Source organism: Neoarius graeffei, chromosome 6 (assembly GCF_027579695.1).
Source record: "Neoarius graeffei isolate fNeoGra1 chromosome 6, fNeoGra1.pri, whole genome shotgun sequence".
Lineage (NCBI taxonomy): Eukaryota > Metazoa > Chordata > Actinopteri > Siluriformes > Ariidae > Neoarius > Neoarius graeffei.
The window spans coordinates 44,970,907-44,992,303 of record NC_083574.1 but is presented as its reverse complement, the minus strand read 5'-3'; the positions used below and the strand labels follow the sequence as shown (position 1 = coordinate 44,992,303).

At 41.5% G+C, this 21,397-nt stretch overlaps 1 protein-coding gene across 1 annotated transcript in view; it reads left to right on the top strand.

The window, feature by feature from the left end:
• The window catches only part of si:dkey-246g23.2 (solute carrier family 66 member 2), a 155,119-nt gene extending 146,925 nt beyond the window's left edge, over positions 1 to 8,194 (top strand). The window contains exon 5 of the mRNA XM_060923721.1: positions 3,322 to 8,194. Within this exon, the coding sequence (XP_060779704.1) occupies positions 3,322 to 3,496 (175 nt within the window). The 3' untranslated portion in view covers positions 3,497 to 8,194. The remainder of the gene's footprint in view (positions 1 to 3,321) is intronic.
• The last annotated feature ends 13,203 nt before the right edge of the window (positions 8,195 to 21,397 follow it).

Genomic DNA, 21,397 nt, shown 5'->3' with positions numbered 1-21,397 from the left:
ATTTTCCTCAATAAATAAATGACCAAGTCTAATATTTTTGTCTCAGTTGTTTAACTGGGTTCTCTTTATCTACTTTTAGGACTTGTGTGAAAATCTGATGATGTTTTAGGGCATATTTATGCAGAAATATAGAAAATTCTAAAGGGTTCAGAAACTTTCAAGCACCACTGTAGATTAATTTTAGGATGTACTGGTGGTATTGATGACATCGTGACCCCAAATAAACATCCTGAATCAGTCTTTGCAATATATATCTGAAAAGAAAACCTCCACACGAGCAGGTAAAAGGAGGTGCAGTGGTAAAGCTTCTGCATCCTGAAGAGAATTGGATTATATTGCTACTACATGAATTGGCCACATTACCTAATTCAGACTAGTAATTTGAAACTTGTTTAAATTAGATTTACTATAAGCAATGAAATCATGTTTGGAGAACCCTTGCTCTAAATGAACTTGGAATAAACCAATGCAAGGAAGTGGATGGGAAATTAACCACTCAGAGATGCCCACAAGTGCCAGCGACTGGCAGTTTTCTTCACCTACACAGACGGTCTGCACTGGTTACTTGATCCCAGAAAACAATACAAACTTGCCTTTCAAATGTTCAAGCGATTTATATTGTCTCCGCTGCCCATAATTTACTGCAAATCCAATTATTTCACCGTGAAATTGTATTTGATACTGGAAGCGGTGCCATATTTGTTGATCAATTCTTTCACTCTGATTGGCTGAGCCGGACCACGTGACCATGCCGTAGCATATGTAGTTATGTTACAGAGCCAGGCAGCGTACTACAGAGGGTAACTGAGAAAGCGAAGCACACAGACATCTGGAGGGAAATTGCATACATATTTTGCAAGTATTTTACAGGGAAATGGTTAGTAATTTATTAGCAGAGAATGCACCTGTGGCACGGTGGTGTAGTGGTTAGCGCTGTCGCCTCACAGCAAGAAGGTCTGGGTTCGAGCCCTGTGGCCGGCGAGGGCCTTTCTGTGTGGAGTTTGCATGTTCTCCCCATGTCCGCGTGGGTTTCCTCTGGGTTCTCCGGTTTCCCCCACAGTCCAAAGACATGCAGGTTAGGTTAACTGGTGACTCTAAATTGACCGTAGGTGTGAATGTGAGTGTGAATGGTTGTCTGTGTCTATGTGTCAGCCCTGTGATGACCTGGCGACTTGTCCAGGGTGTACCCCGCCTTTCGCCCGTAGTCAGCTGGGATAGGCTCCAGCTTGCCTGCGACCCTGTAGAACAGGATAAACCGGCTAGAGATAATGAGATGAGATGCGAATGCACCAGAAGGCATGTAAATTTCAAAATTTTCTGGGGGGCATGACCCCAGACCCTCCATAGCATTAGCGTGCCTTTAGCGCGCTGTGGCGGAAATTCCAGCACCGCCTACTACTTTTTTTAAGTGGCTACTTCAGATTTTCTGGAGAACCCTGACCACTACTGGACATGAAAATCTTATTCCACTCTAGAGAACAGGCTGTGTATGTGTAAACCCCTCCTATAAGTAGAACATGGGAACTTGCATATTTGAATGCACATTTTTTGCCTTTCAATATGTAAACATTCATTATGGTAATTCCAGTAGTATCCAACAGCGACATTCTTTCTGACAGGACTAAAGTGAAATATTCATGAACACACAAACTATCTGCCTTTACCCTTTTTTCTGTCTGTGTAAGAATTTCCTGCAGCATTCGAAAGCCAAGAGGGATTTTCATCTGTTACTACTGTGGTGCTAGACACTGACAGCGCCACAGGCATCCAACCTAAGCCACTCTTTGACGCCATTTTCCACATGTTTTGCATCTGTTAGGTCTGACCTTAGTGCTGGAAAAGGGCCAAGTTCATTGGCCATGATATTAAAGCAGCTGTCAGTGAAGCAGACAGGCATTATCTTTTACACTGGCAGGACTACTCTTTTTTTGATGAGTCCTCATCTCCAGCGAGATGGGCCATGAACACATAGTCAGTTCATCTCTCAGATGGTGAAACAATATCAACGTGATTAAGAAGGATATTAGATTTATAGGTGAAGGTCACAGGCGGCACGGTGGCGTAGTGGTTAGCGCTGTCGCCTCACAGCAAGAAGGTCCGGATTTGAGCCCCGTGGCCGGCAAGGGCCTTTCTGTGTGGAGTTTGCATGTTCTCCCCGTGTCCGCGTGGGTTTCCTCCGGGTGCTCCGGTTTCCCCCACAGTCCAAAGACATGCAGGTTAGGTTAACTGGTGACTCTAAATTGACCGTAGGTGTGAATGTGAGTGTGAATGGTTGTCTGTGTCTATGTGCCGGCCCGGCGATGACCTGGCGACTTGCCCAGGGTGTACCCCGCCTTTCGCCCGTAGTCAGCTGGGATAGGCTCCAGCTCGCCTGCGACCCTGTAGAACAGGATAAAGCGGCTAGAGATGATGAGATGAGGATGGGATGAGGTGAAGGTCACAGTCGACTGGAGACTTGATGACTCTGCACTAAAAGAGTGTGTGGAGGAATGGACTACTCCACTACTTTACTGTCCGAGTCTGTTTCCTGTGGTTTGCTTGTTAGGACGATCCCCAGGATGCTAAATCCATCACAACTTTCTCTGATAGCTGATGGATGGTCTGCGCTCGCCTGCAGCATTTCTCTCTGCTGCGATAAAAACGAATGAGCTTTCACTGCATAAATACCACAGAGCAGAGAGACAACTGACCTGAGGAGAAAAAGCACAGTCCGTGTGACTCTCCTTCCTCAAAAACACAATTCTCTGTAAAGTTTGTCAGTCTAACTTCCCTTTGATAGTTTCAAAGAGAGTTTGTCAGCACAATGGATTGGCATTCACGGGTGATGAAGGATCTTTCTCTTGTCCCTCATGAAGCCTCCTACAGGGACAGAGAAAATCCACTTTCACTACAGATGGATTGTTCACGCCTGCTGGGGGGAATTTTATCTTTTGAAAGTTTTTTTTTTCTTTCCTCTTTATCCTCCTCTGCTTCTTAATGATCCTGAAAGAAACAGCACATTCGCTTGTAATGTGAAATTTTAAGTCATTGGACATTCAGCTGACAGCCAGGCTTTGAAATATTTTTCTCTTTTTCTTTTAAAGTGGAGACGAAACGGAAATGAATGAGTGTTGCATTTTGACAACTTCAAAAAAACATGTCCCTGGCCTCATATTGAGCCCTGGGATTTCATTAAAGAGGAAATAGTTTGTTGTAGCTAACTGAGTCTCTGTGCTGTTTCTGAAGTTTTTTTTTTTTTTTTATTGTCATGTCGTACTTTTACTTTATTCTCTTTATGGTTTAACTATAGCAGTCTTGTTTTCTATTTTTTCCCCCTCTCAGCATCAAGATGGTGCTCCTGTGGACTGCTGGTGACATTTTCAAGACGACGTACTTTGTGATTAATGAAAGCCCCGCCCAGTTCTGGGTGTGTGGGATGACACAAATTTTGATCGACATCGCCATTCTGGTGCAAGTCGGCTACTACGGTCTGGACTCCAGAACTAAAGTGGGATGAGTATGACTTCTCCGGGAATCAGTCTCCACTCTTAAACAAGGGCTCCTTAACTATGTGCATGCTTGTTTCTTTTATTTTCTTGAGCTCGAAGCTTATTTAAATGTTTGTCAGGTTTTTTAAACACTATTTATATTTTTAGTTACATCGCTCCCATAATGTATCTTCTCAAAGGTTTGCCAAAATGTTGTCTTATTTGCTTTGAGAAATGTTATTGAGCTTGGCAAACCATGAGAAGAGCCCCAAGTGTTTTTAGTGAAATGTGAATTGGCAGGAAACTCCAGAGAGCGCGTGCCAAATTCGTTTGCAAATCTACAACACTTGATCTGCACTTTGGACTGTTCCACCACAGTACTGTCCCATCCACTCACACTCACCATCCTGGAATCATTTGCTGAATCTGCACCTGTCTTTATGTGGACTGTTTCACGAAATGGATATTTTTCCATTTTGGATGCTACTGTTGCAGCTGAAAGAACAATACGAGTGTTCACTGAATCTTTACGCATTCATTCATTTCCACTTGAAGAATCTTGTGTTAAAAAAAAAATGCTCTAAATGTTTGCACCTCAGTATCTCAGTATAGTTCTTCAAGATGGTTCCCAAAGAGTTTCACAGTTTAATGCAGCCATGACAGCTGAAATCCACTTATCTTTGGAGTATTAGTCCTATAGTCTTTGGAAGAAAAGAAAAGAGACTATAGAAGGGTTCTTTGGTTGTCCTATCAAAAAGGTTTTTTTTTGTTATTTGTTCCTTTTGTTTTTGTATACAGAGGTGCCAACTTCTACAGTTTAACAGTAGCATTTATAAGCTTTGACGCCCTTGTTACACCGATATACGAAACACCTGAATACGGTAAAGCCAGTTCACTGAAGGGGAAAGGACTCAGGATGTGAAAATCATGCATTTGCTTTTTACGCCCAGATCAGACGGAAGTAGTTTTCAACTACTTGCGTCTACCTGTGATAACAAAATCGCAGGTAGACGCAAGACTGGTCTTGCGTCGACGCACAATGACGCAGATAATGGCAGTGTTGCAGAGGGTCTTTAGTAGAGGCAGAATGAAGCAAGTGTATCACGATCTGTTCGCATTTCAGCTACGATTCGCTTTCACTCGGTGCAAATAGTAGGTTGACGCGTGTAGAGGCAGGCGGTCGTGCAACGCTTGAGCAACCAATCGTGGGTTGAAGCAGTTTGGAGTGTGTGGAGAAGAAGAGAGGAAGGCAAAACCGCATGTTCACACAAACTCTGGGACTTCCACAATACTCATAGTTGATTAACTTACTACAGCAAAATTCTCAGAGTTAATTTCCCAGTGTTAAGCAAAAGTGTTAAAATATAGGGTTGAAATGACGCTGTAAAAAGTTGATTTAACTTTAGGAAGTGTTAAATTAACACTGCAGAGATTGGGACAAAATAAACACCAGCATAGTGTTAAAATTGACTCTCAAAGTTGATTTAACATTATAAAATTTGCTGTGTACACGTCAAGTTTACCATGTCCGGTTGAACGGCTCTATCTTATCATACATGGACAAAATGGAGGTCACGCATTCCCTAAACGTTACTCTTGAGTTGAGGAGCGAAAAGAAAAGGAGCCCATTAACAGATGCCCATTTCCAGCAAGGTGCACGGCTCAACTGACAGAAAACACAAGCGCGAGCTGATGACGACGACGCCACCTCTCTAGGTAACACAGCATGTCTTAGGCCCTGTCCACACGGCAACGGATTCAGGTGAATCCGATACAATTGTTTATCGTTTCGGCCTGGCGTCCACACGGCACCGGCATTTTGGGTGCCCCAAAACGCAATCTTTTGAGAACGGGTTCCAGAGTGGAAAGATTTGACAACGTTGCCGTTGCGAAGTCGTCTGGATGAGTAGAACGGATTTGTTTACGATGACGTCACAACCACATGACTGTCAGTGCTTCACGCCGGGTAGAAGTGTAACGAACTCGATGCGAGTTGTCAACAAATCCTATAAGTTGGTTCATGAAACGCGCTTACAAAATATTTTCACTGTGAATATTTATTGTGTAATGGTGCAAAGTGAGTGAGAGAGAGAGAGAGAAAATAGCCCTTAGGGCAGAGTCAATCCCGCCAGCAAAAATAGGGAAAAAAAGGAGCGATCTCACCTCTTCAGATGTTGGTTTAAGTCCTACAATACATTCCTCAAAACGGGCATAGAAGAACAAATTAATCCATCAACGTGTAGCATTCAATTTATTCCGGACCATTAAAGACGCCGCCTTCCGCGTAGAATCATACGTCGTCCTCGCCGCCATATTGGATAGGTCAAAGCGGAGAATAAAGATGCCTCATTCATGTGCTGCGTTTAACTGTACCAACAGGTTTACCGTCCAAACGAGATCACATGGGATTACCTTTCACAGGTGAGACTGGAAAAATACTTTTCATTGTATTTGGTCATTATAATGTAATTTTACGAACAGATTTTTCTGACTTTGTGGCTAATATGAAGTCTCGTGCATAATAGTTTATGCGCATGCGTCCTTACTTCTTCTATTGTTCTGGTGTCTCCGAAGGGACCGTCTTACAGCGCCCCTAGAGGTGTGGCATGTGTATTGCATCGTTTTCAGCAAGCGTTGCGTTGCCATATGGACCTGATATTTTACTGATCGTTGCCCATTTGGACGCTATATTTTTTTAAATAACATCTCGTTGCCATTGTCGTGTGGATGTAGCCTTAAAGGCACGTTTCACAATTTCAACTGTTACAACATTTGACCATAACGAAGGATTTGGCGCAGAATGCCTGTGTCCACTTGCCACCCGACCGATCGCAGGTCGCAGCACGCGTCTTTCTGCCGTCTGACCTGGGCATTATCTAGCTGAACTTTGACCTGTGAATTCACAAACCAAATAGGTAGGCAGGAATGTCATCTCTTTAGTCAGTAAAAAAAAAAATGGAAGAGCTGCTTATTATAAAGGAGCGCCATGCCAGAGTGTTGCCTTGCCATTCGTTTCCTTGCTGTTGCTTGGCACACATCTGACGAGAGAGAGAGAGAGACTTGTCTACTGACATACGTTTGAGGGTTTTTTTGCTGTAAAATTCTCTTTTTTCTCTCTGCCTGTGAGGATTTTCTTATTAACAATGTTGGCATCTCTGGTGTGTGTACCCCTCCAGAGGAACTTTTTGTTTGATCCAAAAGGTGGAATGCTTTTGAACCTTTTTGAAAATCGAAAGGATTTTTTCCCCTAGAACCTCATCTTGTTGGTTTATACATGGAACCAACGGAACAAACGAAACATTATACCCTTTAATTATTAGTTACTGATAGTTATTTGTTGTTTATGATGAAACAAAACCTCTGTATTTCAGAGGAAGTGTGTTGTAATCCCATGCACACAGATTAGTTTAAATCTTAGCTCTAATAGTGAAAATAAAACCAAACTATATAAAGGATAATTGTGAACTCTTTCCGGCACATTAGCGCCTGAATACTTTACTGGTTTAATGGCATAAACACTGCATCGCTGTCATTGCACTGATGATGTGCTCATGTGTTTATTGATGCTGGAAACTGTAAAACTGAGACCATCATTTATTGATTAGCCAGGAAACTAGTGCAAATGGTGAAAGGCAGTCTGGAATGAGACTTCCATCAGGAAGCCGTTCCACGCCATTAAGCATCACGCCAATGCTGTGAGTGAGACGTTATTGATCGTTGACCCCATAATGCTGAATTCTGGTCCAGTGCCTAACAGCTGCACGGTATGTTTATCTGAGTCCCATAAGCCCTCTTTATAGGCATCTCCCTCATTTTCATTATTACAACTCACTGTTTGGAGAAAAGAAGTCTTCAGTTCACAGTCGGGCTGACAGTCGACTCAGAGTGGATGCGTGTTCATAAACAAGGATTGTCGCCACAAGGAGAGGGCTATCAGACAGCTTTCACGTTGTGGAGACATTTACCTAGTCCTGACTTTGTTTTTGTTTTCTTTCATAAAAAAATGCTGTTTTTATTTTTTTAAGAGTCAAATGTTTCTTTTTAGTTACTGAGCATAAGATTAGGGTTAGATATACAGTATCTATAGGCATTCATTTGTGACATTAATACACTATATGACCAAAAGTATGTGGACACCTGACATCACACTCCTGTGCTTATTGAACATCCCATTCCAGATTTATTCCCCCTGTCCTGTTATAATAACCTCCACTCTTCTGGGAAGGCTTTCCACTAGATTTTGGAGTATGGCGATGAGGATTTGAGCCACAACAGCCATTAGTGATCTCAGGCATTGATGTCCAGGAGGCCTGGGATGTAGTCACCATTCCAGTTCATTTCTATGGTGTTCAGCAGGGTGGAAGTTATGGCTCTGTGCAGGACACTTGAGTTTTTCCACTCCAAACTTGGCAAACCATGTCTTCATAGAGCTCACTTTGAAATGCCGGAACAGGTTTGAGCCTCTTCGTTCCAGCGAAGGGAAATTGTAATGCTACAGAGACGTCCTGTACAGAGGGAAGCCATGGTCTAATGGAGTAATGGTTAGAAAAGCAGCTTTGGGTACAAAAAGTCGCCAACTCGATTCCCTGGACCAGCAGGAATGGCTGAAGTGGCCTTGAGCAAGGCACCTAACCCCCACCTGCTTCCCAAGCTGCTCTGGGTATGTTGTACAGTGGTGCTTGAAAGTTTTTGAACCTTTTAGAATTTTTTTTATTTCTGCATAAATATGCCCTAAAACATCATCAGATTTTCACACAAGTCCTAAAAGTAGATAAAGAGAACCCAGTTAAACAAATGAGTAAAAAATATTATACTTGGTCATTTATTTATTGAGGAAAATGATCCAATATTACATATCTGTGAGTGGCAAAAGTATGTGAAACTCTTGGATTAGCAGTTAATTTGAAGGTGAAATTACAGTCAGGTGTTTTCAATCAGTGGAATGACAATCAGGTGTGAGTGGGCACCCAGTTTTATTTAAAGAACAGGGATCTATCAAACGCTTAGTTTACATGTACCCGGGTATGTATAGAAACGGATAACCCCGCCTCTCTGTTTTCAAAAATATCCACGATTACACCAGACCGTTCTCCAAAATATCTGCGTTTACACGGATCCGCGGCTAAGCGCTATTATGAACATGCCAAACATATAGGTGGCAGTATAAGTAGAAGTATAAAGCCATATTAGCCTATCAGAATCGTGAAAATACAAATTACATGACGGCAGCAGCGGTGACGTTGGTAAGCAGCAAGCCTTTGTCTTGGTGGGAGGAAAAGTGCCTGAAAAACTGCGACTCTCCTCGCAGTCCTCCTCCTCTGCTCCTCATAAAGCAGTTGTAGTCCTATTTGCAAATGCAAACAAACCAGAAGTGTTTGCAAATATGTAAAAAGGACGACCACCCGTGTTGCATCCAAGAGACCATCAAACCAAAATATTGAGCGCCTGACGCGTCACGCATATCGTGACGTCGGGAAAACCTAAAACTCAATTTTCCACTATTTACACGCAGGCATGAAAACGGAGTTTTCAGAAATCTCCACTTTGCCCGGAGTTTTCAAAGATGTCCGTTTTCAGTGACTGAAACCTCCGTTTATGTGTAAATGAGAGGTGCAACCGCATAAATAAATATGCATTCTCATAGATATCTGGCTACGTGTAAACGGGGTAAAAGTCTGATCTTCACAACACATGTTTGTGGAAGTGTATCATGGCATAAACAGGAGATTTCTGAGGACCTCAGAAAAAGCGTTGTTGATGCTCATCAGAATGGAAAAGGTTACAAAACCATCTCTAAAGGGTTTGGACTCCACCAATCCACAGTCAGACAGACTGCGTACAAATGGAGAAAATTCAAGATCATTGTTACCCTCCCCAGGAGTGGTCGACCAACAAAGATCACTCCAAGAGCAAGGTGTGTAATAGTCAGCGAGGTCACAAAGGACCTCAGGGTAACTTCTAAGCAACTGAAGGCCTCTCTCACATTAGCTAATGTTAAATGTTCAGTTTGCTAAACTGCAGTTTGCTAAAGCTCACATGGACAAGCCAGAAGACTACTGGAAAAAAGTTTTGTGGACTGATGAGACCAAAATAGAAATTTTTGGTTTAAATGAGAAGCGTTATGTTTGGAGAAAGGAAAACATGCATTCCAGCAAAAGAACCTTATCCCATCTGTGAAACATGGTGGTGGTAGTATCATGGTTTGGGCCTGTTTTGCTGCATCTGGGCCAGGACGGCTTGCCATCATTGATGGAACAATGAATTCTGAATTATACCAGCGGATTCTAAAGGAAAATGTCAGGACATCTGTCCATGAACTGAATTTCAAGAGAAGGTGGGTCATGCAGCAAGACAACGACCCTAAGCACACAAGTCGTTCTACCAAAGAATAGTTAAAGAAGAATAAAGTTAATGTTTTGGAATGCCCAAGTCAAAGTCCTGACCTTAATCCAATCAAAATGTTGTGGAAGGACCTGAAGTGAGCAGTTCATGTGAGGAAACCCACCAACATCCCAGAGTTGAAGCTGTTCTGTACGGAGGAACGGGCTAAAATTCCTCCAAGCCGGTGTGCAGGACTGATCAACAGTTACCGGAAACGTTTAGTTGCAGTTATTGCTGCACAAGGGGGTCACACCAGATACTGAAAGCAAAGGTTCACATACTTTTGCCACTCACAGATATGTAATATTGGATCATTTTCCTCAATAAATAAATGACCAAGTATAATATTTTTGTCTCATTTCTTTAACTTTGTTCTCTTTATCTACTTTTAGGACTTGTGTGAAAATCTGATGTTGTTTTAGGTCATATTTATGCAGAAATATAGAAAATTCTAAAAGGTTCATAAACTTTCAAGCACCACTGTACATCGCTCTGGATAAGAGCGTCTGCTAAATGCCTGAAATGTAATGTACAATTATGTGCTTCCAATTTTGTAGCAACAGTTTAGGAAAGAAGCACATATGAACGTGATGGTCAGGTTTCCATAAACTTTTGTAAATATATCAGTGAAAGTTCCTCACAAGTGTTTGTGTGCGCGCGCATATGTATTAGGTCAGACAGTAATGACAGTCATATCTTACTTTAATTTGTCTCTATCGGTAGTGACATCATCATCCCTCATGAATGCAGATCCAATACTATTACTCTGATCAAACACAGCTGAACGTGTCCAGTTTATCATGGTGCTATTTTAAGATGTTACTCGTGTTTATTCTTTTCCCATCAGGTTTTCCGAAACCATATAGCTATTTACTCGCTTACTTCCAGGTCACTTTGCGCTTTGCTTTCGATGTATGCAGTGCTCTTGTATGATGTACATGCTCATACAAATATATCACAATGCAAAGCTTTTAGGAGCTCTAGTAACCAAAGAGATTCTTTTCTCCAGTATATAATGTCCAATACACACACACACGTGTTGTAAAGGTGTGTAAATGTGTACTGTTTGCATAACTGGTGAATGGCTTAGCTTTTGATTTTATAGTATGCTTTTGTGAATTGTAGATGAGTTTATGATGAGCATGTGTACAATGCAGTGCAATTATGGCTGTTTAATGATGCCTTAATATTTGATACTTCATTGGACTCTTGTGACACACAAGATTTGAGAAAGTCTGCACTCCAAAAACACAAAAAATACCTTCCTGAACTTTGCCTGAATGTTGTGATTTTTACGTCAGTGAATGCATAGATTCAGGAGTTGATTTCTGCTCAGACTGATGTTCATTTTATGTCTCATACTCAACGAAATGTTACTGAAAGCCAATGAATGAAGTGTTTTCAGGGAGAACATTTATTAAACAAATGAAACAATGAAATCCATGTGGTCCTGTCTGATCTGCACTCTCTAATTGGACTTCCGCATTACACTTTGTAGAAATTTCCATGAAATCCTTTTTTTTTTAAATCTATTGCACTGTTGTTACATCACTTTCCTCACAATGTAAAATATATCTTAAATTAGTCTGACTCCAGGCATATAAAATATTTTTTATATTAGAGAGTTATTTGTTCTTTCCAGATGTCTTTCTTAAAATCCAGGTTTCTTTCCAGATCATTTATAAAGTGACACAGCTATGGAGAAGTCGAGGAGCTTGTGTTCTCCATGTAGGCAGTACTATGGACAAAAATCATCTCAAATATCCTCCTCCCTTTCTGGCAGATGTGCCAAAAATTTGTGCAGTTCCTGGATGTCACTGTCTATCATGCATCGTGACACCACAATGCTGGGTGTGAAGGAGAAGCCTGGAATAACATGAAATTAAAAGTTGTACCAAGAGTGATGTTTACAGTCAACATTTCACACATCAGGAAGAACGATCAGCAGGTAGTGATTAGCATGCTTCTCAAATATGATTGACATTGCAGGGATTTTTACATTGTAGAAGTTACTTTTATCATTTTTTTTAATTGGATGTCCTCCACAAAATCCTCCATAAAGATCCAGGCTACACCTTAATCAACCCACGTACAGCGCCCTCCACAATTATGCCTCTCGTAAAGTGTAGTAAAAAGGGTTAGAAAAAAATCCACCTTTTGGTGAAGTCGCTTCATCTCACACTGAAAAAATTAGAAAAATCCATACTTTAAAGGTAGACTGCCTTTCAGATTTTTCAAGTGTAGGTCATTAAAAGACTTTTCTTGACACCTGGTTATTTTGTTTAGTGGACCGAAAGCTACTGAATTCGAATCACAGATTTCCAATTTTATTAGGTTTTTTTTTTTAAATAGAGCAATTAATAAATTTCGGGCCACATGGCTGTAAATTCTCCACTATTTTTTCCTGCTTCACCATGACCCCAATTCAAGATACTACGTCATGCATCACGTGGTGGGCTTTCCCTGTTCACACAAGGCATTGTGGAATACAAATTTGAAACAGGAGAGAAAAATGGAGGACGTGAGTGTGCGAATAAAACGTGAAAGACCGACTACAGTAACAGAAAACGAGAAGAAAAGACGTTATGTTGCGAAGGAAAGGAAATGCAGGACCAAACTAATAAATATCGGCGGTCAGCGAGCACCTCGGTGTGATCAGCTGTTCGTTTAGCGACAGAATGATGTAACTGTCAGTGCACGGTCAAGGTAAACCTGTGCATGCACACACACCACGGGCGATTGCTCTAAGACAACGAGGGAGGCTCAGCCTCCTCTAAAAATGCCCTTATAACTTTAATGTGTGTGTGAGTTTTTCCCCCTCGTGACAGCGCGATGCAGCCCAGCCTCAGTGGGCTTCAATGGCATTGGGAGCTCTGCGCTTTCAATATCAAAATGCAAGACGATTATTGGACAAATACTGCGAAAATGCCCGCCTACGGACTCCCACGGACTCCCAGCCTCAGTGGACTTCAACGGCATTTGGGAGCTCTGCGCTTTTCAATCTCAAAATGCAAGACGGTTATTGGACAAATACTGCGAAAACGCCCGCCCACGGACTCCGAGCCTCACATGGGAGGGACATGGCAGTTTCCGCGAGGAGACTGGTGGTTGGTGAAAGCGGCCGGATATTTTCTTTGATTGACAGCTCGTTTCAACTATAGACAGGCAGCAGTACAGTGTTGCCAGATTGGGGGTTTCCCGCTCAATTGGGCGGTTTTAAGTGCATATTGGCGGGTTTTGAACATATTTTGGGCTGGATAACGTCAGCAGTATCTGGCAACATCAGTTCAGTCCCATGCGGATTCGCAAGTGCTGTATTGTAAGAGATCAGCTTACATTTCAATTTCATTCATTACATACGGTTTCTACCAGCTTTTTTAGTTTGTATATATTTTCATTGTAAATAAAGTGTAAATAGTGTTGTCAAGTTTGCTATCTTAGTTCCAGAAATTTCGTTTATTTGAGTGACTGAACTTGAACTTGAGGGGGCTAGTCAGCTAGCAAGAAAGCTGCACACGGATGCCGAGCATTGCTGATTTAATTTTGGCGAAGCCATTTGCCAGTCTTCCTTTCGAGGAAAAAATTAAAATTAAAGAGCAGGGTAGACCAACGCCTCAAATTGACTTGGTGAAAAAGGTAGGGAATAATACTCGTTCCTTTCAGCTCTCCTGGTACGAGAAAGTGAATTGGCTAACAGCAAGTGACCCACATCAACAACAGTAAATAGGCTACTTTAGTAATATGTCATGGATGGACCAAAAATATAGAATCTATTTAAAATGTTTATGCTGAGTATATTATATTGGAATATATATTTTTCTGGATATGAATTAAACACAGCTACAATTTGGAAAACATTTTTAAACAAAAACACAGCCGAGAACATTTCACACTACAGACCTGGATTAAAAGTGAAGGGTTATCAAAATTATCAATAAAACATTTCTCAGTCAAAATAAGTAAAATATAGGGAAAGTGTCATTGAATGAAATGTGTGGCACCCAGCTCTACTGCTGAGGTTCCTGACAAAGAGCTGCTTTCAATAATGATCAATTTTTAAACAACATGCCACAATTTTAAAATATAAAATGTTAAAATATACCCCCCCAACACCACCATCATGTATATTGGACAGTAGGCTAATGGGCCAAAAGAACCTGTTATTTCACAGTTTGTGACCCTGCCAACAATCAGCCAGATCAGAGGCAAGAGTATGGGCAAAATTGATGTGTTTTTTCTTTTAAAATCTGGAAATATCGTAACCGACCAGCCTCCCCTGTCTGAAAGACTACCAGCCGCCACTGACACACACACACGGACTTCGTCTGTCTGCTTGAAGTGTGAAGTGAGTGATTTAATGCACTTTAATTGCTAGGGAATCCCCTCAAATTAAATAACTTCCCAGCCACAGAATGGCCTGATATTTTGTGAGATGTTACAGAAATAAACATATATCGCAATGACCAAATTTCAGAGGGAACTAAATTTCACCGATTTTATGAAATTGAAAGGCCGTCTAGCTTTAATTGAAATAAATTTATTCAGAGAAAAATAAACCCTTCATTAATAAATAATTATGTTCAACAAAAGCACATGCACCACTATTATTGACACCCCTGCATTTAATACTTTGTACAACCTCTCTTTGCCAGTAAAACAGCACTAAGTCTCTGAGAACGGCATCTGAGACCGTTCCTCTTTACACAATCTCTCCACATCATCCAGGGTCCTCGGCCCTCTCTTGTGCTCTTTCCTCCTCAGGTTTTCAACGGGGTTCAGGTCAGGGGACCGAGATGGCCATGGTGGAAATTTGATTCTGTGGTCAGCTAACCACTTTCGTGTTGATTTGGGCATACGCTTCGGATCATCGTCCTGCTGGAAGATCCAAATGACATGCCAGTTTTAGTTTCCCATCGAGGCAGCCAGGCTTTGATTTAAAGTGTCCTGGTATTTCATGGAGTCCATGATGCTATGTACCTTGACAAGGTTTCAAGGGCCTTTGGAGGCAAAACAACCCCAAAACTTCACAGAACTTCCACCATATTTTTTTTTACAGTTGGGATTGGGTTCTTTTCATTATAGCCATCCTTCTTTTTACACTAAACCCACCTTGAGTGTTTATTGCCAAAAAGCTCCATTTTTGTTCCATCAGACCATAGAACACGGTTCCAGTCAAAGATGTAGTCGTGTTTCACAAACTTTAGGCACTTAGATTTGTGGTTAACTGACAGAAAAGGCTTTTTTTTCTGGCAGACCTTCCAAATAACCTGTTGGCAAGGAGGTAATAGTGGCATACTAGGTTTTTGTTGAAAATAATTGTTTGAGTCATTATTATGACTCAGGGGTTAGTTAGTGAGCGACATGTATTCATTCTTCTTTTAGTTCAGAGATGCAGTAGGACAATTCATAGACAAGGTGCCAATAATGGATGTTGGCAATGAAATATTTATTTGTGAAAAGGCCTGGATTATGCATGAGGGACCAGCACTGATAGATACAAGTCTCGAGCCATTAATCAAAGGCCCATACATTAATGATACAATATGAAGTTCTGTGTTGGGTTTAAACCTACAGTCGAGAAGAAAGAGGATGAGCGGGAAGAGGAGGAGTCATTGTTCCTCTTGTATTCGTGTTACTTGTCTTTTCCTTTTCTTTGAGTGTGTTATATTTCAAATTCCATGTTCTCCTGTGTATTTTGATGTTAGTCAGTTGATGAACAGACCCATCCTGATTCAGTAATGAATGTGTTGGAGCATGTTTAGGTCATTTCATGATCAGAGTGAGGAAGCACAGTAATAACTAGCATAGCTACATTTACTAAAATTGCACATGAAAGCATGAAGGCACAGAAACAATTTGGAGTCCCAGACAGTAATAAGAGCACGACTTACACTACCTGAGTGCAGTCCACTCTTTTTGCATTATTTGAAGATCTTGTGTGAGCTAGCTTAGTCTGATGAAACCTTTCAAGAAAAGATGCTTTGTGTGTCATCCATAATTTGGGAAGCAGACTGCTCCACACACGGCAGGCATCTGAAAACACCACCTCATTCAACATACGTAGGTTTCTCTCTCTCTCTCTCTCTGTCTGTCGTCAGTGCAATCCTGCAGGGCTTCCATTTCTTTTTGAGGTAGGTGTGCACTCAAACAAATAATGATGGTGTGGTTTTAAGTTAGTATTAACGTGCATGTGTGTATTATGTAACAGATGTTGTGTATATAAATTTTTTTTTCATTATCAATAAGTGTTTTATCCTGGTGAAGGTCACGGTTGATCTGGGGTCTATTCTGGGAAACCTGCGTGCGAGGTAGGATTATACCCTGAATGGGATCCCAGTCCATCACATACATACACACATACACTTTTCAGGCAATTTAACATAGCCAGTGCACTTACTGTCATGTTTTTGGGCTGTGGGAAGAAACCAAAGAACCTGGAGGAATTCCACATGGATGGTAACCGGAGCTCAGGATCTAACCAGGAATCCTGGACCTGTGAGGCAGCAATGGAAGCTGTTCAACCCATTTCAGAGTTTCAGAATTACTGATATACAGTATGCTGATTCTGTCTTCCTGCAACTATATCTGTACTGATTTCAGATAGGATAAACTTTATTGATCCATTGTAGAGGAAATTCACATGACAGAAGTACAGTGTCTTGCAAAAGTATTCATCCCCCTTGGTGTTTGTACTGTTTTGTTGCATTACAAGCTGGAATTAAAATGGAGTTTTGGAGGGTTAGCACCATTTGATTTACACAACATGCCTACCACTTTAAAAGTGAAAATTGTTGTTTTCTTGTGACACAAACAATAATTAAGATGAAAAAAAACAGAAATCTGGAATATGCATATGTACCGGTATTCACACACACACACACACCCAAGTCAATACTTTGTAGAGCCACCTTTTGCTGCAATTACAGCTGCAAGTCTCTTGAGGTATGTCTGTATTAGCTTAGCACATCTAGCCACTGGGATGTTTGCCCATTCCTTAAGGCAAAACTGCTCCAACTCTTTCAAGTTAGATGGGTTGCGTTGGTGTACAGCAATTTTCAAGTTATGCCACAGATTCTCAACTGGATTGAGGTCTGGGCTTTGACTAGGCCATTCCAAGACATTTAAATGTTTCCTTTTAAACCACTCCAGTGTAGCTTTAGCAGTATGCTTTAGGGTCATTGTCCTGCTGGAACGTGAACCTTCGTCCCAGTCTCAAACCTCTGGCCGACTCAAACAGGTTTTCCTCCAGAATTGCCCTGTATTTAATCCCATCCATCTTTCCTTCAGTGGCCAGCTTTCCTGTCCTTGCACATGAAAAACATCCCCACAGCATGATGCTGCCACCACCATGCTTCACTGTAGGAATGGTGTTCTCAGGGTGTTGGGTTTGCACCACACATGGCATTTCCCATGATGGCCAAAAAGTTCAATTTTAGTCTCATCTGACCAGAGAATCTTCTTCCATGTGTTTGGGGAGTCTGTCACATGCTGTTGGGCAAATTCCAAACGTGATTTTTTTCCCCTTCTTCCTTTTTTTTTCTTAAAACAATGGCATTTTTCTGGCCACTCTTCCATAAAGTCCAGGTCTATGGAGTGTATGGCTTAAAGTGGTCCTATGGACAGATACTCCCATCTCTGCTGTGGATCTTTGCAGCTCCTTCAGTGTTCTCTTTGGTGTTTTTGTTGCATCTCTGATTAATGCCCTCCTTGCCCGGTCTGTGAATTTTGGTGGGCGGCCTTCTCTTGTCAGGTTTGTAGTGGTGCCATATTCTTTCGATTTTGCTATAATGGATTTAATGGTGCTCCATGGGATATTCAAAGTTTGGGATATTTTTTATAGCCCAACCCTGATCTATACTTCTTCACAACTTTGTCTCTGACCTGTTTGGAGGCTCCTTGGTTTTCATGTTGCTTGCTTAGTAGTGTTGCAGAGTCAGGGTCCTTCCAGAACAGGTGGATTTATACAGACATCATGTGATTAGATAATGTGACACTTTGATTGCACACAGGTGGATCTTAATCAGCTAATTACGGTATGTGACTTATGAAGTGAATTGGTTGGACCAGCTCTTATTTAGGGGTTTCATACGAAAGGGGGTGAATACTTATGCACACTCCAGATTTCTGTTTTTTCATCTTAATTATTGTTTGTGTCACAATAAAACAACAATTTTCACCTTTAAATTGGTAGGCATGTTGTGTAAATCAAATAGTGCGAACGCTCCAAAAATTCATTTTCATTCCAGCTTGTAATGCAACAAAACAGGACAAACACCAAGGGGGGGCGGGGGGAATACTTTTCAAAGACACTGCATGTGGAAGTATTTTTCTGTGTGTCATTCTTCTGCTGAAAGATTTAGCTGTGATCTCTTTTTTTTTAATTTTTTTTGCAAACTTGATGCTACTGTGCATGATCAAAATGTTCAGTTTTTTCTCATCTAACACAAATCCAGTTGTATTTCCAGTGACACTTGGTGATGCTTTTTTGTGATGTATTTTGTGGGTTGCTCTTGGGAAGGGCTGTTACCAGTTGAACTTGAAGGTCAGCTAAATTGTGTAATGCTGAAATACTGGATTTTGGTGGGGTTCGTTTGTTTTTGTTTTGTTTTAAAATCCACCCTCACCAGGCCCTGTACTACACTGAGAAACATTTCATTATGGCATTGATTGTGCTTTATGGTATTTTAATTGCTTACATGTTTTTAAATATTCATTTATTCATCTTCTGTAATTGCCTGAGGTGGATAATGGAACTTACTTACTTGACTTACTCACATCATAACTGTCTCTTATGTGCTGAAAATACACACACACACACACACACACACACACACACACACACACACACACACACACACACACACACACTAAACCCACTGACAGGTGAAGTGAATAACAGCGATTATCTCATTACAATGGCACCTGTCTAGTCTGGTTAACACCAGACCATATCACAAGTGAAATATGGTCTGGAATCCGCCTATTGAATTTCTCGTAGGGGAGGTGTGGTTTACAATTGTCAACGGCCGTTTAATGGACGTTGCGAATGTCTATCATTTGGCGTATACGTAGCCCATGGCCAATCATACCCGGTGACGTAGTTAGTGCGACGAAGAAGAGAAGGAAGGAGAAAGAGAAGGCAAAACAAAAATAGGAAAACAATGGCACCGAACGATTACTGCCGTTTGTGCAAGACAAAGCTTGATCGAAAGTTTGGTTCGTATCGCTCGCCGCCATGTTAAATGTGATCCGTAAACAGTCCCAAATAAACTACAAGCTTCCGTTTGTCGAGTAGTACGCGTCACCGTCTTTCCACCCCTCCCCACTCTCTGATTGGCTCCCTAACTCAGGCGAGCCTTTAGACCATAGTTTCCATGCTGTCTTTTCAGATCGGAACGATTGTGCAAAGCAGCATGGGATTTCCCAGGCTAGCACCTGTCAAGGGGTGGGGTATATTAGGCAGCAAGGGAACAGTCAGTTCTTGAACTTGATGTGTTGGAAGCAGGAAAAATGGGAAAGTGTAAGGATCTGAGTGATTTTGACAAGGGCCAAATTGTGATGCCTAGATGACTGGGTTTGAGCATCTCCAAAATGGCACCTCTTGTGGCATGTTCCCAGTACGCAGTGGTTAGTACCAACCAAAAGTAGTCCAAGGAAGGACAACTGGTGAGCCAGTGACAGAGTTGTGAGCAACCAAGGCTCATTGAGTCGCATGGGGCACAAAGGCTAGCCCATACGGTCCAATTCCACAGAAGAGCTACTGTGGCACAAACTGCTGGTTAAAACAGAAAGGTGTCAGCATTAACTTTTTCAGCACTTTGTGCTACAGTACCATAGCTCTTCTGTGGGATTGGACCATTTGGGCTAAAACTGTCACATTCCTAATATCAAGCCATTCCTGAACAACATCAGAAGTGTCTTACCTGGGCTAAGGAGAGAAAGAACTGGACTGTTGCTCAGTGGTCCAAAGTCCTCTTTTCAAATGAAAGTAAATTTTGCATTTCATTTGGAAATCAAGGTCCTAGAGTCTGGAGGAAGAGTGGAAAGGCACAGAATCCAAGGTGTTTGAAGTCCAGTGTGAAGTTTCCACAGTCTGTGATGATTTGGGGTGTCATGTCATCTGCTGGTGTTGGTCCATTGTGTTTTATCAAGTCCAAAGTCAATGCAACTGACTACCAGGAGATTTTAGAGCACTTCCTGCTTCCATCTGCTAACAAGCTTTATGGAGATGCTGATTTCCTTTTCCAGCAGGACGTAGCACCTGCCCACAGTGCCAAAACTACTACCAAATGGTTTGCTGACCATGATATTACTGTGCTTGATTGGCCAGCCAACTCGCCTGACCTTGAACTCCATAGCGAATCTATGGAGTATTGTCAAGAGGAAGATGAGAAACACCTGACCCAAAAATACAAAGGAGCTGAAGGCTGCTATCAAAGCAACCTGGGCTTCAATAACACCTCAGCAGTGCCACAGGCTGATCACCTCCATGCCACGCTGCAGCGATGCAGTAATTCGTGGTAAAGGAGCCTGAACCAAGTACTGAGCATACAGTATAAATGAAAATACTTTTCATAAGTTGGACATTTCTGTATTATAAATCCTTTTTTGATTGATCTTAGGACATATTCTAATAATGTAAGATACTGAATTTCTGATTTTCTATAAGCCATAATCATCAAAATTAAAACAAGAAAAGGTTTGAAATATTTCACTTTACATGTAATGAATATTGAAAATATGAAAGTTTACCTTTTTAAATTAAATTATGAATAAAATTAACTTTTTCACGATATTCTAATTGTCTGAGATGCACGTGTGTGTGTGCGAGCGTGTGTGCGCGAGCGCACATATATGAGAGAGAGTGTACCAGGCAAAAATTTGGACACATCATCTAATTCAGTGGTTTTCTTTATTCTTATTAATGTAAAGACACTTCATGTCTTCAGGCAATTGTGGGCTGTCATTTCACTTTATTTCAGTGAGTGGTTCTTTTATTCTATTTTTTTTTGCGGTTCAGACAGATGCACATTGTATAACTGTGCTCTGCAGGACAACCTCTGCTGTGCCTACTAATTGACTAATCACAAGTCGATGTACATGCAAAGATATATTCACCCAAATCTAAATGCTAAAATGGTCTAGAGATTCCTTACTTCTGCCCTATTTCTCCAGATCTATCCACTCCTCCCTCCACGCTCAGACCCAGGGCACCCTGTAGCAATGTGAAGGTCACTGGATGAGAGATTGGCACAGGAGTCATATCTGTTTCAGACTCTAATATTCACTGCTCTCGGCATGCTCTGCCTAAATGACTCAATATGTTAGCATAATGAGAGAGTCGGTGTGCCAGCAACAGCAGAAATATCCACCATGCCACTGATCACACGCTGCACAGCCCAACCTCAGGGAGAAACCTGCTTTTAATAACCACAATAGGAGAAGAGGGGGAGCCTTTCCCATCCCACATTATTAGTTTTGCTTGCCTTGCTCTTATATTCCCTTCATTTGCATACAAGGTCATGCTGAGTTTGCATGCCAGCTGCTTG